The following is a 14,115-nucleotide window of genomic DNA, read 5'->3' as shown; positions in this document are numbered from 1 at the left end:
GGATAAATAAATAAAATAAACAAATGGGAGAGAACAGATGAAACCACCAGGGGATGGAGCTTAACTTAAACCCCTTGACAAACGGAGGGTAGGCTGGACTTAAAGATTTGCTTCTGGGGCCTCCCTGGTGGCGCAAGTGGTTGGGAGTCCGCCTGCCGATGCAGGGGATGCGGGTTCGTGCCCCGGTCTGGGAGGATCCCATGTGCCGCGGAGCGGCTGGGCCCGTGAGCCATGGCCGCTGGGCCTGCGCGTCCGGAGCCTGTGCTCCGCGACGGGGGAGGCCACAGCAGTGAGAGGCCCGCATACCGCAAAAAAAAAAAAAAAAAAAAAAAAAACAAACAAAAAAAGATTTGCTTCTGAAGTGTGGGAAGAGGGAAAGAGTGACTTTGCAGTGGGGAAACCTGGCAGACACCAGTGCCACCAAGTGATCAGGTCCACACCTCCTGTGTAAGTCATGCCGGTAACATGTACCCCCGACACAATGTGGTGAGGAAGGTACTTCGCACCCAAAACCCCAGTCCAATCATGAGAAACACTTGAAACAACTCAAACTGAGGGACATTCTACAAAATAACTGACAAGTCCTCTCAAAACTGTCCAGGCCACGAAAGATAAGAAAAGTCTGAGACACCGTCACCACCAAGAGGAGCCTAGGCAATCTGACAGCTAGTTGCAGTGTGGCCCCCGGATGCAGGAGCAGAAAGACGACATTCACGGGAAAACTGGTGAAATCCAAGAAAGTCTGGAGTTCGGTTACTAGAGACCAACGTGGATTTCTTAGTTTTGATTAAAGTCCCCCAGTCACATAAGATGTTCACGATGGGGGAAACTGGGTGAGGGGGCATGGACGCTCTCAGTACTACCTTTGCAGATTTTCTGTAAGTTCAAAATTAGCCCCAAATAAAAGTCTACTGAAAAAGAAAAAACGACCTAAGACATGGTTTACCTTCTTTATTTCACTTTGTATAACTGTTCTGTAGGATCAGAAAACATCTGTTGCAAAGGTGTGCGATCCAGGCTCTCAAGGGAGATCTCCATTCCTAAATGCAGAGGTGGGGTGTGGATGCATGTTGAGAAATGGGACATTTTTAAGACAAGGATGAGAGGAAACACTGACCTACTCTAGGACAAAGGGGAACTGGGACCCATCTGGAATCACGTACTGTGGTCTGACATAGGCGTCTCTAACATCATGTCACTTTCATTCATTTCAATTTCAAAGGTTTCTTCCAAGGAAGGTCTGGAATCTGGAGTTTTCCTTGAGGTTTCTAATGGTGCAAGCCCTGCTTCTTCCACTGTCTGTTTTTCTACTTCAAATTCCCTGAAATCCCACGGAGGCGAAATAATGTTTTTTAATGTCTTCATTGTATGCACATCAAAGTCATAACATTTTAATTTGTCTTTGATGTCTGCTCCTAAAAAGAGAGAAATGCCACAGTAAGAACAAAATAAGAAATTTCATTTACCTGTCATTTCCACCAATACATAACACTGCTCTATCATTTAGATCAGATGTCCTTGTAAGAGCACATGCATAGCTAAGGAGAAACGTTCCCATCACGCCCCTGCTCTTCGATCCTGGGGACGAAGGGAGACTGCGGGGAGACTCCCAGAAGCACATGCAGGCTCAGCTCCACTGGGCTCAGCAGCCTCCCCGTCCCTACAGCGAGTGTGGCACCGACAGGAGCCTGTGCGCGGTGCTTCCTCAGTGGCTGCACGGAGAACTGCCGGCTGGCGCTTGGCCCTGGTGCAGTCACAAGCCTCAGGTATACAGAAACACAGTGAAGGGAAATACATTTTCTACAAATCAAAATCGTGAGAATAATGGATGTATTAGGTCCAGTCATTCCCGACATAAACAAAATGACAATTTTACAAAGTTCAAACTAATAGCTTTCAGTAATAGATGTTTTAACAGATAACATCCAAGTCTTCTGAAGATAAAACTAGTACAGCATGGCGATTATAGTTAATAATACTGTATTACATATTCAAAAGTTGCTAAGAGAACAGACCTTAAAAGTTCTCATTGCAAGAAAAAACTTTTTCTAACTATGTGTTGTGACAAATGTTAACTAGACTTCCTGTGGTGGTCATTTCACAATGCTTACGAGTATTAAATTATGTTGTACACCTGAATTTAATACATTATACGTCAATTTTTACCTCAATAAAATAAAATATGTAATGAACAATACACTTGGAAATCTCCTTTGTAAGACCATTACCTTTGTGAGGACAGGCAAAACGTCCGTCTTATTCAGTCTTATTCAGTACTGTATCTCCACACCTTTCTTAGCCTTATAGGACTTTTGCGTTTAAGCTTCACAACTCCTCCTTGGACAAATGTGGAACCTGAGGCTCACACTTGCCCCAAAGCCACAGGGCTACTGGGTGGCAGACCTGAGATTTCAACCCAAGGTCTTTTTAAGTTTTAAAAATTGAGCCATAACATACAAACTGTGAAGTGTGCACAGCTGGATGAATTTTCACGTATGTACACATCCACATCACCACCACCAGACCAAAAGTGAACCTTTCTAGCTCCTAGAAAACCACCTCAGGCCCCTCTAGTGAACCTTCCCTTTTAATCACTGCTCTCATTCTTCTATCATCGCTGATTAGTTCTGCTTATTACTAATCTTCGTATAAATGGAAGCAATCAGTATATATTCTTTTCTGGTCAAAACTGGTGAGACTCATGTATGTCACAACACGATTCAGTCGTTAGTCCTTCTAACTGTGCAGTGTTCTCCACTCTCCTATTGCTGGACCTCGGTTATCTCCAGTTGAGCTGCTGTTGGAAAGAAGCCGCCGTGAACAATCCTGCGGGTGATTTCTGGCTTACCGAGGCACTTGCTTCTCTTGGGCACAACCCTGGGAGCAGAGCTGCTACACGGTAAGATCAGCTCGGAAGGTCACTGCCTCAATCGCCCCCAATGAGTCACACCTCCCAGCACCCACGCCCTTGAATAAGCCCCGTGTTGATGCTGCACTTCATCACGACTCATTCTGATGAACAGAATGTGACGGAAGTGATTTGTGCAACTTCCAGCTTTCAAGGGGTCCTGATGCTTTAGTTCTTGTCCCTCAGGACCCTGAGACGACCATGCTATGAAGAAGCCTGGGTTAAAGACCCATGGAGAAGCCCAGCTGCGTCATTGAGGTCCCCCTGTGTATGAGGCCATCTTGGAGTATCAGCCCCTCCAAGTGAAGACGACCAGCAAAAGAGCCATGAACTGACCCACAGGACTGTGGGAAATTGGCCGGAGTGGTGTGTTAGGCAGCAAAGGCCTGCTTAACTTTAGCAGATGTGCTGTTAAACAGTTTCCCAAAGAGGTCTGACCTGTTTATAACCCCTCCAATAATCAATAATGTATGAAAATTCCAGCTGCTCCGTGCCATTGCCAGCACTAGGTACTACCAGTCAGTATTTTTCACTTTTAGCCATTCTGGCAGGTTTATAGTGGTGCCTCATATGGTGTGGTTTTTTTTGTTTTTTTGTTTTAGTTTAATTTTATTTATTTATTTATTTTTGGCTGCGTTGGGTGTTTGTTGCTGTGTGCAGGCTTTCTCTAGCTGCGGCGAGCGGGGCCTGCTCTTCATTGCGGTGCATGGGCTTCTCACTGCAGTGGCTCCTCTTGTTGTGGAGCACGAGCTCTAGGCACGTGGGCTTCAGGAGTTGTGGCACGTGGGCTCAGTAGCTGTGGCACGTGAGCTCAGTAGTTGTGGCTCACGGGCTCTAGAGCGCAGGCTTTGTAGTTGTGGCACACGGGCTTAGGTGCTCCGTGGCATGTGGGATCTTCCCGGACCAGGGCTCGAACCCGTGTCCCCTGCATTGGGAGGCGGACTCTTAACCACTGCACCACCAGGGAAGCCCTCGTTATGGTTTTTATTTCACTTTCCTGATAAGTAATGATACTGAGCCTTCATTTGCTTTGTAATTACCTGAATAACCTCTTTGGTGAAATTCCTGTTCAAGTATTTTGTCCATTTTTGATGGAATTTCTACTTATTGTAGGATTATGCATAGGACTTTTTGTATTCTAGATGCAAAACTTGGATGAGTTTATGTGTTGTGAGGGACTTCTCTCGGTCTCTAATGTGCCAGTTTGCTGTCAAGTTTTTAATTTTATTGAAGCCTAATTTAACACTTTTTCCCCTTATGCTTTTACATCCTGTTAAAGAAGTCTTTGCCTACCCCAAAGTCCAGATCTCAAGATGTAATCTCACTGCAATGCTCTTTCCCTTACAATGTTCGTAACTAAGTGGGCACCCAAGTACAGCAACTCCATACCAACTTACCTTATGACTTGCTCATCATTAAAAAAAATTTCAAGAATTACACAGCACTGTAATGTGAATGTAAGCCAACTTAACAGTCCACTAAAGTGCAAAGATTTACATGCTATACTCTGCATTGTAAAATATTAAGGCAAGAGCCCTTTCATTCACTTATTAGAAAAATCTGTCTTAAGATTTTTTTCAATTATGCAATTAGATTGATTGCTGTATATCACAGTGCTTTACACATATTCTATAACTGTATTTTGCATATAGCAAGTACTCAACTTTAAACTGAATGGATACTTAATGAATAATTAATTCCCACACGTTGTTCCACTGAAATAAATGGAGTTTCTTAACATTAATGTAGCTAGAATCATTAGAAAAATGAACTTAGGACTTTACATGAGAATTTGAGAAACCTAAAAAGAGATATACAACAATCTAAAAAATGGAATACAACATCAATAAGAATAATTATAATCTTACCAATATAAGCTTCAGAATCACCAATGTACATTTCAATGCAATGACCAAGCATTGTAACAGAAAATGTATCATCTCGCCTAAGACCAAGGGCCTGCCAGAAAAGATTCAGCACGGTTATTACAAGAAAATTTGTTTCCTTCTCTTTGGTGTAAAACATTCCCACAGGACTCATTTCTAAATACTCCAGGGAACCCAGGGTAGAGGTAGAGGGAGGCTGTTAGTGGGGATACAGCTAACATGAGTAACCAATAGTTGATGACTGTTGAAACTGGGTGATGGGTACGCGGAGGGTCATTACACTATGTTGTTTACGTTTGAAATCCCCTCCTCCAAAAAGATTTTAAAGCCTGTATCTCCACAAAAAGCCTTCGAAGACTTCTGTATTAATTAAATCACAGAAGAGAGGTAAATTACACAATGTTCAAATACAGACATCTGAAAGATCACAAAAACTATTAACACTTCTAAACGCTTCTGCTTGCTCAGAAATCAGAACGTATTCTCGTTATGTCAGCGGCACTCCAGGACTTCACCTCACCTGAAAACCTGTTACGGATCTATCACTCACAAATTTATCTTTGAAATACTGTATTTTCTCAAATTTTATCTCTTTCTCCAAAAACAGTTATTTCATCGATTCTAAGACCCACATTTTTTCAAATTCTAGCATTCCTGAACTTGGGAAGTCTTCCAACAGGTGGATTCTTACTACTGCGGTCCGCCGGCCACAGCCATGATACGGGAGCCTGTGGCAGCACCGTGGGCTTGGCGGCCACGTCCAGGGCACAGACTAGACCACAGACCTCCTGAAGATATGCGAGTCGTGGCTGTCGTCTAACAACCTTTCGGGGACACTTCCTGACAGAGCCGATGTCTCTGGCTGGGAGGAACGTGAGGGAAATGGGGCATGTGCACTGGCACACGGACACAATTTTGGGAAAACAGGAATGACCACCTGGTACAAAAGTGATTTTGAAGGAGCAAACTCAATGGGAAGAAATGAATATCTTAACCATTTATTTCACTTATACCTTCTTTTTTATATAGGTAGTAAAGTGATCCCTGATAAATATCTATGTCCTAATATGTCCAAAAGAGCACTTTTTCTAAGTACAGAAAAACTAAGTGACAGGAAAGAATTATGATAAAGTGTAAACAGCAGCGTATTTTTGTGTGTGGTCATCTTGCTTATTAATGGTGGCTTAGAGCTGATGAAATACTGCATATGGATTAAGGGGAGAGTCTTTCCCAGTGATGAACGCACAAGCTTTGTTCATCTATAAACATGATCTAAGGGAATTACTTTTTTTTTTTTTTTTTTGCAGTACACGGGCCTCTCACTGTTGTGGCCTCTCCCGTTGCTGAGCACAGGCTCCGGACGCGCAGGCTCAGCGGCCATGGTTCACGGGCCCAGCCGCTCCGCGGCATGTGGGATCCTCCCGGACCGGGGCACGAACCCGCGTCCCCTGCATCGGCAGGCGGACTCTCAACCGCTGCGCCACCAGGGAAGCCCTAAGGGAATTACTTTTAAGTCATAAATAGAATGGAGTTCCCAAAGGGCTCCTTAGAGGTACACCCAGCGCAGCTGCGCTGACAAACACTCCTGGACACTTGTGTTTCTCACTGACACTCAGGACAAGGCTCACATCTGTTCTAATGTGATGAGTACTACACAACATTCACGTACTTTTCTCTGCAGAGAAAAGAATAAAATACAAGGTTGCCTGAGGAGTTTTAAAATGTAAATTTTAAACTGCACTTCTGTAAAGTAACAAAACATTGCCTAGAAAAGGTCTTTAAAAAAAAAAGTGGTAACTGTTAACCAGATTTAAAGTTAGGTACAAACAAAAGACGAAAGACGTACTGTGTGGAAATAGTCCACAGCATTTTCAAAGTTGCCCATCAGACTATGGATATACCCTATGGCAGAATAGGTGGACGCATTCTGAGGAATCAACACCAGTGCCTGCCGATGATAGTCCAAGGCTTCAGCATACTTCCTGGGAGAGAAGACGAGGGAGGAGAGGAGAACAGGAAGAAAGAGAGAAAGCAGTCAGTGGGTACAGTGGGTACTCCTTGATGTAACCACATAAGAACCGCTTTCCTATCAGAGAAACAGTCTAGACGGCAACGGTCCTTCACATCCACTGTGTATCTTCAGTGTGTCTTCCTGCCTTCCAGCTGAGGGTGGGCACTCCTGCAGGGCTACCAGCTGAATCCCATTCTTGACCCTTGGGCCTATGCCCCATCGCACAGCAAGACCTCTTTTATGTGAAGACAAGCCTCCTACACCAGGGATGGTTAAAAGCAACCAAATTGTTTTGCTTTAAGGTCTACAGGAGTTCCTTGGAGCAGCATTTCCCCAAATTCTCTGCAATACTTGCTCTGTAAAAACTCTTGTGAAAAAAGGTTTTGTGCTTGTGTTTGGGAAATGCTGCAGTTCGTAACACATAGTAAAGACTGCAAGAAATCCCGAAAAACCTGCTAAATTTTGAGTAACCTCGAGGTTCCCAAACTTATTTAACCGAAGAATCTCTTTTTCAATTGTCATCTATTATCACATCAATCATCACACTATAAAACTGGTATCTGGAGGAGAAGAGTGAGTTAGGATATGGATATGGCTTTAATTAGCTCCTACTGTCCTAATTCTTCGAAATTAATTTTGAACACTAAAATTTTTTAATCCTAGAAAATAGAAGTTATTATAATTCTCAATATATTTCTAAAATAAAATTATACCAACAGAGGTAATAAAAACATGTTTGTGCTTCTTATATCTGAGTAGCCAAGTACAAGAAAGCTAAATAAAAATATGGAAAAGAGCTACACAAAATTAAGTAAACTTTTAGTCACAAAGAATATTTCTGAAAATGCTTTACTTCACTTACTTAAGTTTCCTGCAGACATGGCCCAAGTTGTTCAACAAAGGTTCCCATTTGTCAACTGTTACCTAAAACAAAGCACATCAGACCCATGATTACAAGCTACTGTTCAACCTGACCCGTTTGCACTGCATGACTTCACTCATCTGTGCGAGAGGGGCTCTCTCCTGGCGCTTGCACAGCACTAGGCAAGGGTGTTGAGTTGTTTTTCCAGCTTTCCTACTACAAGACACTTCCTGAGGGTTATTTTATTAGCACTATTTTATCAAAGAGCCCATCTATGCCAAAGAACTTCCAGCTGTGTACCTCCCGCCCAGAGCTTTCCATCTGCCTAGTAACGCTACTAGCACTTCAAGTCCAACACACCACAGGCTAACCTCTTATCCCCTCTCCCGTCATCCCAGCTCCCTGACCTCACCCCTTCCGGTGCTCTGCCATTCAGCACACAGCACCATGTCACCCCTGACCCCTCCGGGAAGGGCTTGTCAGCCTCCTCATCCGAACGCCGCCCCCATCACGAACACGTCTTGTCTGGGCCCCGTCATGTGAGTCTGACCACCTGTCTTCAAGCTCCTACTGTGCCGCCACCTCATGACAAGGCGCAAACTCTAACATCATCTTCAAGGCCCTTGAAGACCCACGCTTACCCCTCCTGCCCCATTTCTTGACGTTCTCTGTGAACCGAAAATCCAAGCCATACTGAATTAGCTCCAGTTTTGCACATACCATTCTCTACACCTGAAATACCCTTTTCCTTACTTTTGCCTGGCTAGCATCCGTCCTTTAGGACTGAGGTGTATTTCCTTGAACCCAGAAGGCCTTCTTGACTGACCATCAAGTCTGTGTGGAGTCCTTTATTTCTTCAATCACAGCCCTTTCTGTGCACTGTATTATTACTGCCAATAATTTATCTGCACTGATCTGAGGGCATCAACATCAAACCAGTTTTCTGTTGCCTCCCAATCCCTAGCTCAGAGCTTAGCACACACTAGACACGCAGCAGTAAGTCAGAACTAAGGGAATAAACAGACCTGGTCACACCCTCTAACTCCCCTGAGCCCAGCTCTGGAAGGCACTGCCCATGTGAATGAAACAAACCCTCTACGATTCTTAGGCACAGCTGCTTTCCTGGGCTACTCTGACATTTGCTGCAGTTTACAACTAAATCACACAATATCTTCCCCTCCTCATATAACTTTTCAAGGAGCATTTTGAAAGTTTAATAGTATTGTGTTTTCGTATTTAAACCATTACTTTAAATATCTGCAAGAATCCAAAGTGTCTTCTGATCATCAAAGATGTATATAATTTCAACTTTAAATGTGGTTTATAACAGTGCATCTCAAACTTTTCTGTGCATGAGAATCACCCAGGGATCTTGCTAAAACTGCAGATTTTGGTTCAGCAGATATGAAGTTCTGCACTTCTAACGAGCTCCCAGGTGACACTGATGCGGCTGGTCCAGTCCAAGGAGCAAGGTCCTAAGGTATTCAATTCTTTGAAAATGGGCAAGGTGATAAGTGGCCACCCTACATCAATAGAAACACATGTATTATCCAGACCACCCAAGACTGAGCTGTGGAAGACCTGCTTTATATACATACATGTGCAAACACACAGATATATAGGGTTTTTAAGTTCCTACGACAATTAAGAAGAGACCAAAATAAACAAAGCTGTGTCTACAGGGACAAGTAAACCGCCACCTGGCAGGGAACCCAGGGGAGCTGTGCCTGTCTCAGTAAAGAGGAACTTATAGCCAAGGAAGATGTATGCTGTGGGCAAGTGTTCCTGGGGGCAGGAACAGAAGGACACTGGGAAGTGATAATCAGAACAGAGTAAGACAACACAGGTGTGAATAAAAAGAATCAGGAACCAAAAGCAACAACATGCAAATCTCTGACCTACAGAAGTTTACAGCGTCTAAAACTGTTAGCATTTAATATAATACCAGTGTTTACACATCCATGATAGCTGGAAGGTTAATTCATGAGCACAAATTCATGCACCTCTCATATGACAGAACCTGGTTAAAGGTCTAAATATATATACTAAGTATCAGGTAAGGAAGAGCAACGATAGGACTAATTTTAATGACATTTGGCCCCATTCCTGCGGAAGTGGGATCTGCTGCTACATGTACCCACTGGTCAAAGAGGTTCTAGACAAGGACAAGTCAGATGCTACAGTGCCTACCAGCTTCCATGTATCATCACATATTCCCCGTATCAAATAATCATCGAATATACTCTGATTACGCCCACAGATCAAAACTAGAGCCTCTTAAGAAGCAAACAGCCAACATCTACCCTCTCAATTAGACTCATTTTGTACCATGTAATAAAACACTTCATACCATGACAAGTCAAACATTAACAAACATCTGCTATGATAAATATTAGGTTATTATATTCTAGGCAAGACAGACAGTCTAATATTATCTTCCTCATTCAATACTAACCACACTTACGAGTGTGTGTGTGTGTTACAGATATTATATAGAATACCTCATTCCCAATTGCTTTAATTTTTTCCAAAGCATCGAGAAACCATTTTTCTGCTGTTTTCCATCTAAAACAGAGGGGGGAAAAGTTGCAGTTTATTCAAAATTAGCATGTATAAACATTTTAAGAAAAATCTGAATATCTCTTTCCAATAATATTAAAATGAAATGAGGTAAACTTCTGTAAACAGTTTTTTAATCAAATTTAAGTGAGATAAATGATTACTTTTATGGCATTAAGATCACAAGAGTTCAAGATTTTAGGAGATACAGCATAGTCTCAGTAATTAGGTTCTATAAAGGCACTGTTAACACGACTTTAGCCAACACCAAACCACTGCTCCCAGTGGAAAAACTACAATCCTCTACTCACAAGTTCACCAACTGTTCAATGTACCTGGTTTCACATGTGCTTCTGTTTGGCAACACCTTACTTAATGTATACTGTTGATTTTTTTTTTTTTTTTTTGCTGTACGCGGGCCTCTCACTGTTGTGGCCTCCCCCACTGCGGGGCACAGGCTCCGGACGCACAGGCCCAGCGGCCATGGCTCACGGGCCCAGCCTCTCCGCGGCATGTGGGATCTTCCCAGACCGGGGCACGAACCCGTATCCCCTGCATCGGCAGGCGGACTTCTCAACCACTGCGCCACCAGGGAAGCCCTATACTGTTGATTTGTTAACACTGAACTCACAGCCAAAAGCACTGTAACTGATGCCTGAACAAAGCTTATCTAACACCTATATTCTGACCAAGGCATATCTCAGCCTTCCTGAGCTTAGGACACTAAACAGCACTTTGGCATTCCGCTTGGGGATCATTTTAAACTGTAAAATAACCAACATAAAGCACAAAAAAGGGAAAAGGGCATAAAATAGACTATAAAGAAATTGTATATGAAATTGTTACTATAGATTATTTTAAAAGGCTCCAAACTCTTTTATAAATATTAGATAATCGAATTTTTATAATACACACAAATGCCACAAAAAACACTACAGTAGTACTAATTTACTGTTTTAAAATTTAAGTATAGTTCAGTGCAAAGGACTACAGATAGTTCCCTCTTTGAGTATGACACTGAATTGCTTATTCTATAAATATCCAAGACTACAGTAACCCTCAACTACTGACCAGGAGACTCAGAGACTGGGCCATTCTAATTGGCTTAATTTTTCGATTATCTGCAAAGGAAACATTTTTGTTCTAAAATTGTGAGAAATCTTTCTCAAATGTATGAATCCAATTCCTAGTCAACAAAGAGACGACTAGGGATTCTGCAGTGCCTCCAGGCCGCCCTGTGGGGTCCAGTGACTTAACAGAGTTGGCAACAACTGTCCAGCCCAGGACCTAAGAGCTTGTGACAGCCCACAGCAAAGGGGACCAAAACCCAGGTTTCGTATTTTTGAAGGATCCCAAGATGACACTCGCCATTTTCTTCTCGCACCTGTTCGCCTCCTTCTGCCACTCTGACGGGCTGACCTCTGGTGCCTGGGGTCCTGCTCTCTGTACAAAAAGGACACGGAGGGGCCTCTGGCCCTTCAGTACTTACTCTCCATTCTGAAATGCGACCACGCCAACCTCATGCATAACAAAAGGGTCTTCTGGTGCGATGCTTAGAGCTTGGCCAAAGAATCTTTCAGCCAATTTTGAGTTATTCGTCAATCCATATTCTAATCCAATATAAAGCATTGGCAAATGACACCTAAAAATATTGGAAAATTTCACACATTCAACACTCAAAACTTTATAGTTCAGATTTCAAATCCTGTCTACAAAATAATTTTAACATAGTCAAAAACAGAGCGCTTACTTGTTTTCTAACACTTCATTTACTAATATTTAATGAATATCTAATAGGCTCTTAGACTAATCAGCTGCCACTTCTAAAGTCTACCAGCAACCTATTCACCCTTACTGTTCATTATTCTACAGTAAAGAGACAAAACGAAACCCCTGTGAAGCAGAAGGGCAGGCCCCACTATGCCAGCACCCAGGCCCAGCCAAGACTGCCTTCCTCCCTCACTGACTCAGCAACACAGACCCTCGTGGCTGTGCTCAATTCCACTTGCCTCTATGCAGCTGCTTTGGACTTCCAGCTAGACCACCCCCCACCCCTCGTGTGAGTCTCCACTATCGGTTATTATCAGTTCTATGCTGCAGAGCTCTGAATTATGTCATGTGTATTCTACTCTCATACCCTCTGAAAACAGTTGTAGGCAGAGTAACTCGTTTGAATTGAATTTCCATCTCTTCACCCTGTCAGACCAGTGATCACAGTAAGATAATCTTTCCCCAAAGATGGATCTGACAATGTCAGTGAATACTGACTGCCTGGCTGGGAGGTGCCCGGGCTCTAATCTAGAATCACGACTGAAGTTACAACTGTAGCCTCTACAGAAGGGTCATGAAGAACCTTTATGGATGTACCTGGAGGAAATATGAAATGCATAGGAAGGAGCTCCAAAAATCTATTCCTCCATAGGAGCAACAAGAACACTGCCACAAATAGCAAAAATAAACTTTTCCAGAACTTTGCAAGTTAACCAAAGGCTTGCAACAATCTGAGGGGTATTTATTCTAGAAAAACAGCTGAATCTCAGTAAGAACAGCAAACTCTATGACATTTAGCTTGTCTGATTCCCATCTCCCTTTCCCCAGCTCCACATTAGCCTAGAAAATCAGCAGTCTGACAGCCACTGGAGGGGACAAAAATTAGTTTGGAGCTTCTGAAATACCCCCCAGAGACCTGTCACTGTTTGACATATCTGGCAGTTCCCTGGAAAAGCCCCATTCACAGCTGTCTCATTTGACCTGACTCAGAGCTCATGCAGAGAAATGTCTACCCCCAAGGCATTTGTTGCAAACAATCAGTGGTAACTGTTTAACATTGACCTGAGGCAGCTACACCAGAAGGCCACACACAGGACCCTATGCACCACAGGAAAGGCTGGAGAGGCCCTAATCTCTCATCTCTGGATGCCCCTGAGGCTCAGTGCAAGCAGGAACTGAAGAGGGCTAAGGCAGAATTACCAACCACGGAAACACTGAAGACAGGCCCCTATACACGTACAGGGTCCTTCAGAAAAGGGGGGAAAACTCGGCTCAAGATATGAAAAGAAGCCCTGAGCTAACTGAGCAGAGGCTTCAGTGGCCTCAGATGACAAAGGACACAGACTTTACAAAATTTTTAAAAGCCCAGCAAAGTCACCAAACAGCCACAACAAATAGCAACAACAACAAACCCTGAGGTGGCAAAGGGTACATGTGATTTCCAGAATTGCCACATTATATTACTTTAAACGTCCAGTTTCAACAAAAAATAAAGAAACATGGAAAGAAACAAGAAAGTATGGCAATATATAAGGGGATAAAAGCAGGCAATAGAAACTACCCTGGAGGAAGACCGTACACTGGGTTTACTAGAAAAACACTTTAAATAAGCTATTTTAAATATCCAAAGAACTAAAGGAAATTATGTCTACAAAACTGAACTATGAGAACAATGCCTCACCAAACAGAACAACAAAAGATAAAAATTATAACAAACGATCAGAAAACCTGGAGTTGAAAAGCAAAATAACTAAATAAAAAATTCACTAGAAGGGTTCATCAGCAGTTGGAACAGGCAGAGGAAATCATCGAACATGAATAAGGTCAAATGAGAGTACCCAGTCTGAGGAACAGAAAGATAAATGAAGGAAAACAACGGTTGCATAGAGTTGTGAGGCACCACCAAGCATCCCAACAGGTGCATCAAGAGAGCCCTGCAGGCGGAGGGAGAACGTAAGGGGTAAAGGAAGTACTGGAAACCAAAGAATATTTAGGCCAAACACACCTCAGAGCTCAAAAAACTCCCAAGGAACCCCCACCTAGACAAACCATAGTCAAACCACTGAAAAACACTAAATAAGTATGTAAATAAAAATCTTCAAAGCAGTAACAAAATATA

The 14,115-nt window shown here is 42.9% G+C and overlaps 1 protein-coding gene across 2 annotated transcripts in view; it reads right to left on the bottom strand.

Moving 5' to 3' along the window:
• Positions 1-935: 935 nt before the first annotated feature.
• CDC16 (cell division cycle 16) overlaps positions 936-14,115 on the bottom strand; it is a 29,074-nt gene continuing 15,894 nt past the window's right edge. For both annotated transcript variants that reach the window (XM_060080035.1, XM_060080034.1), the window contains 6 exons: positions 11,716-11,868; positions 10,169-10,232; positions 7,668-7,729; positions 6,641-6,776; positions 4,777-4,867; positions 936-1,415 (listed from right to left, as the gene is read on the bottom strand). In XM_060080035.1, coding sequence (XP_059936018.1) covers positions 1,156-1,415; positions 4,777-4,867; positions 6,641-6,776; positions 7,668-7,729; positions 10,169-10,232; positions 11,716-11,868 — 766 coding nt within the window. In that variant the 3' untranslated portion in view covers positions 936-1,155. The remainder of the gene's footprint in view (positions 1,416-4,776; positions 4,868-6,640; positions 6,777-7,667; positions 7,730-10,168; positions 10,233-11,715; positions 11,869-14,115) is intronic.

Source organism: Mesoplodon densirostris, chromosome 17 (genome assembly GCF_025265405.1).
Source record: "Mesoplodon densirostris isolate mMesDen1 chromosome 17, mMesDen1 primary haplotype, whole genome shotgun sequence".
Lineage (NCBI taxonomy): Eukaryota > Metazoa > Chordata > Mammalia > Artiodactyla > Ziphiidae > Mesoplodon > Mesoplodon densirostris.
This window is presented reverse-complemented; position numbering and strand designations above follow the sequence as displayed.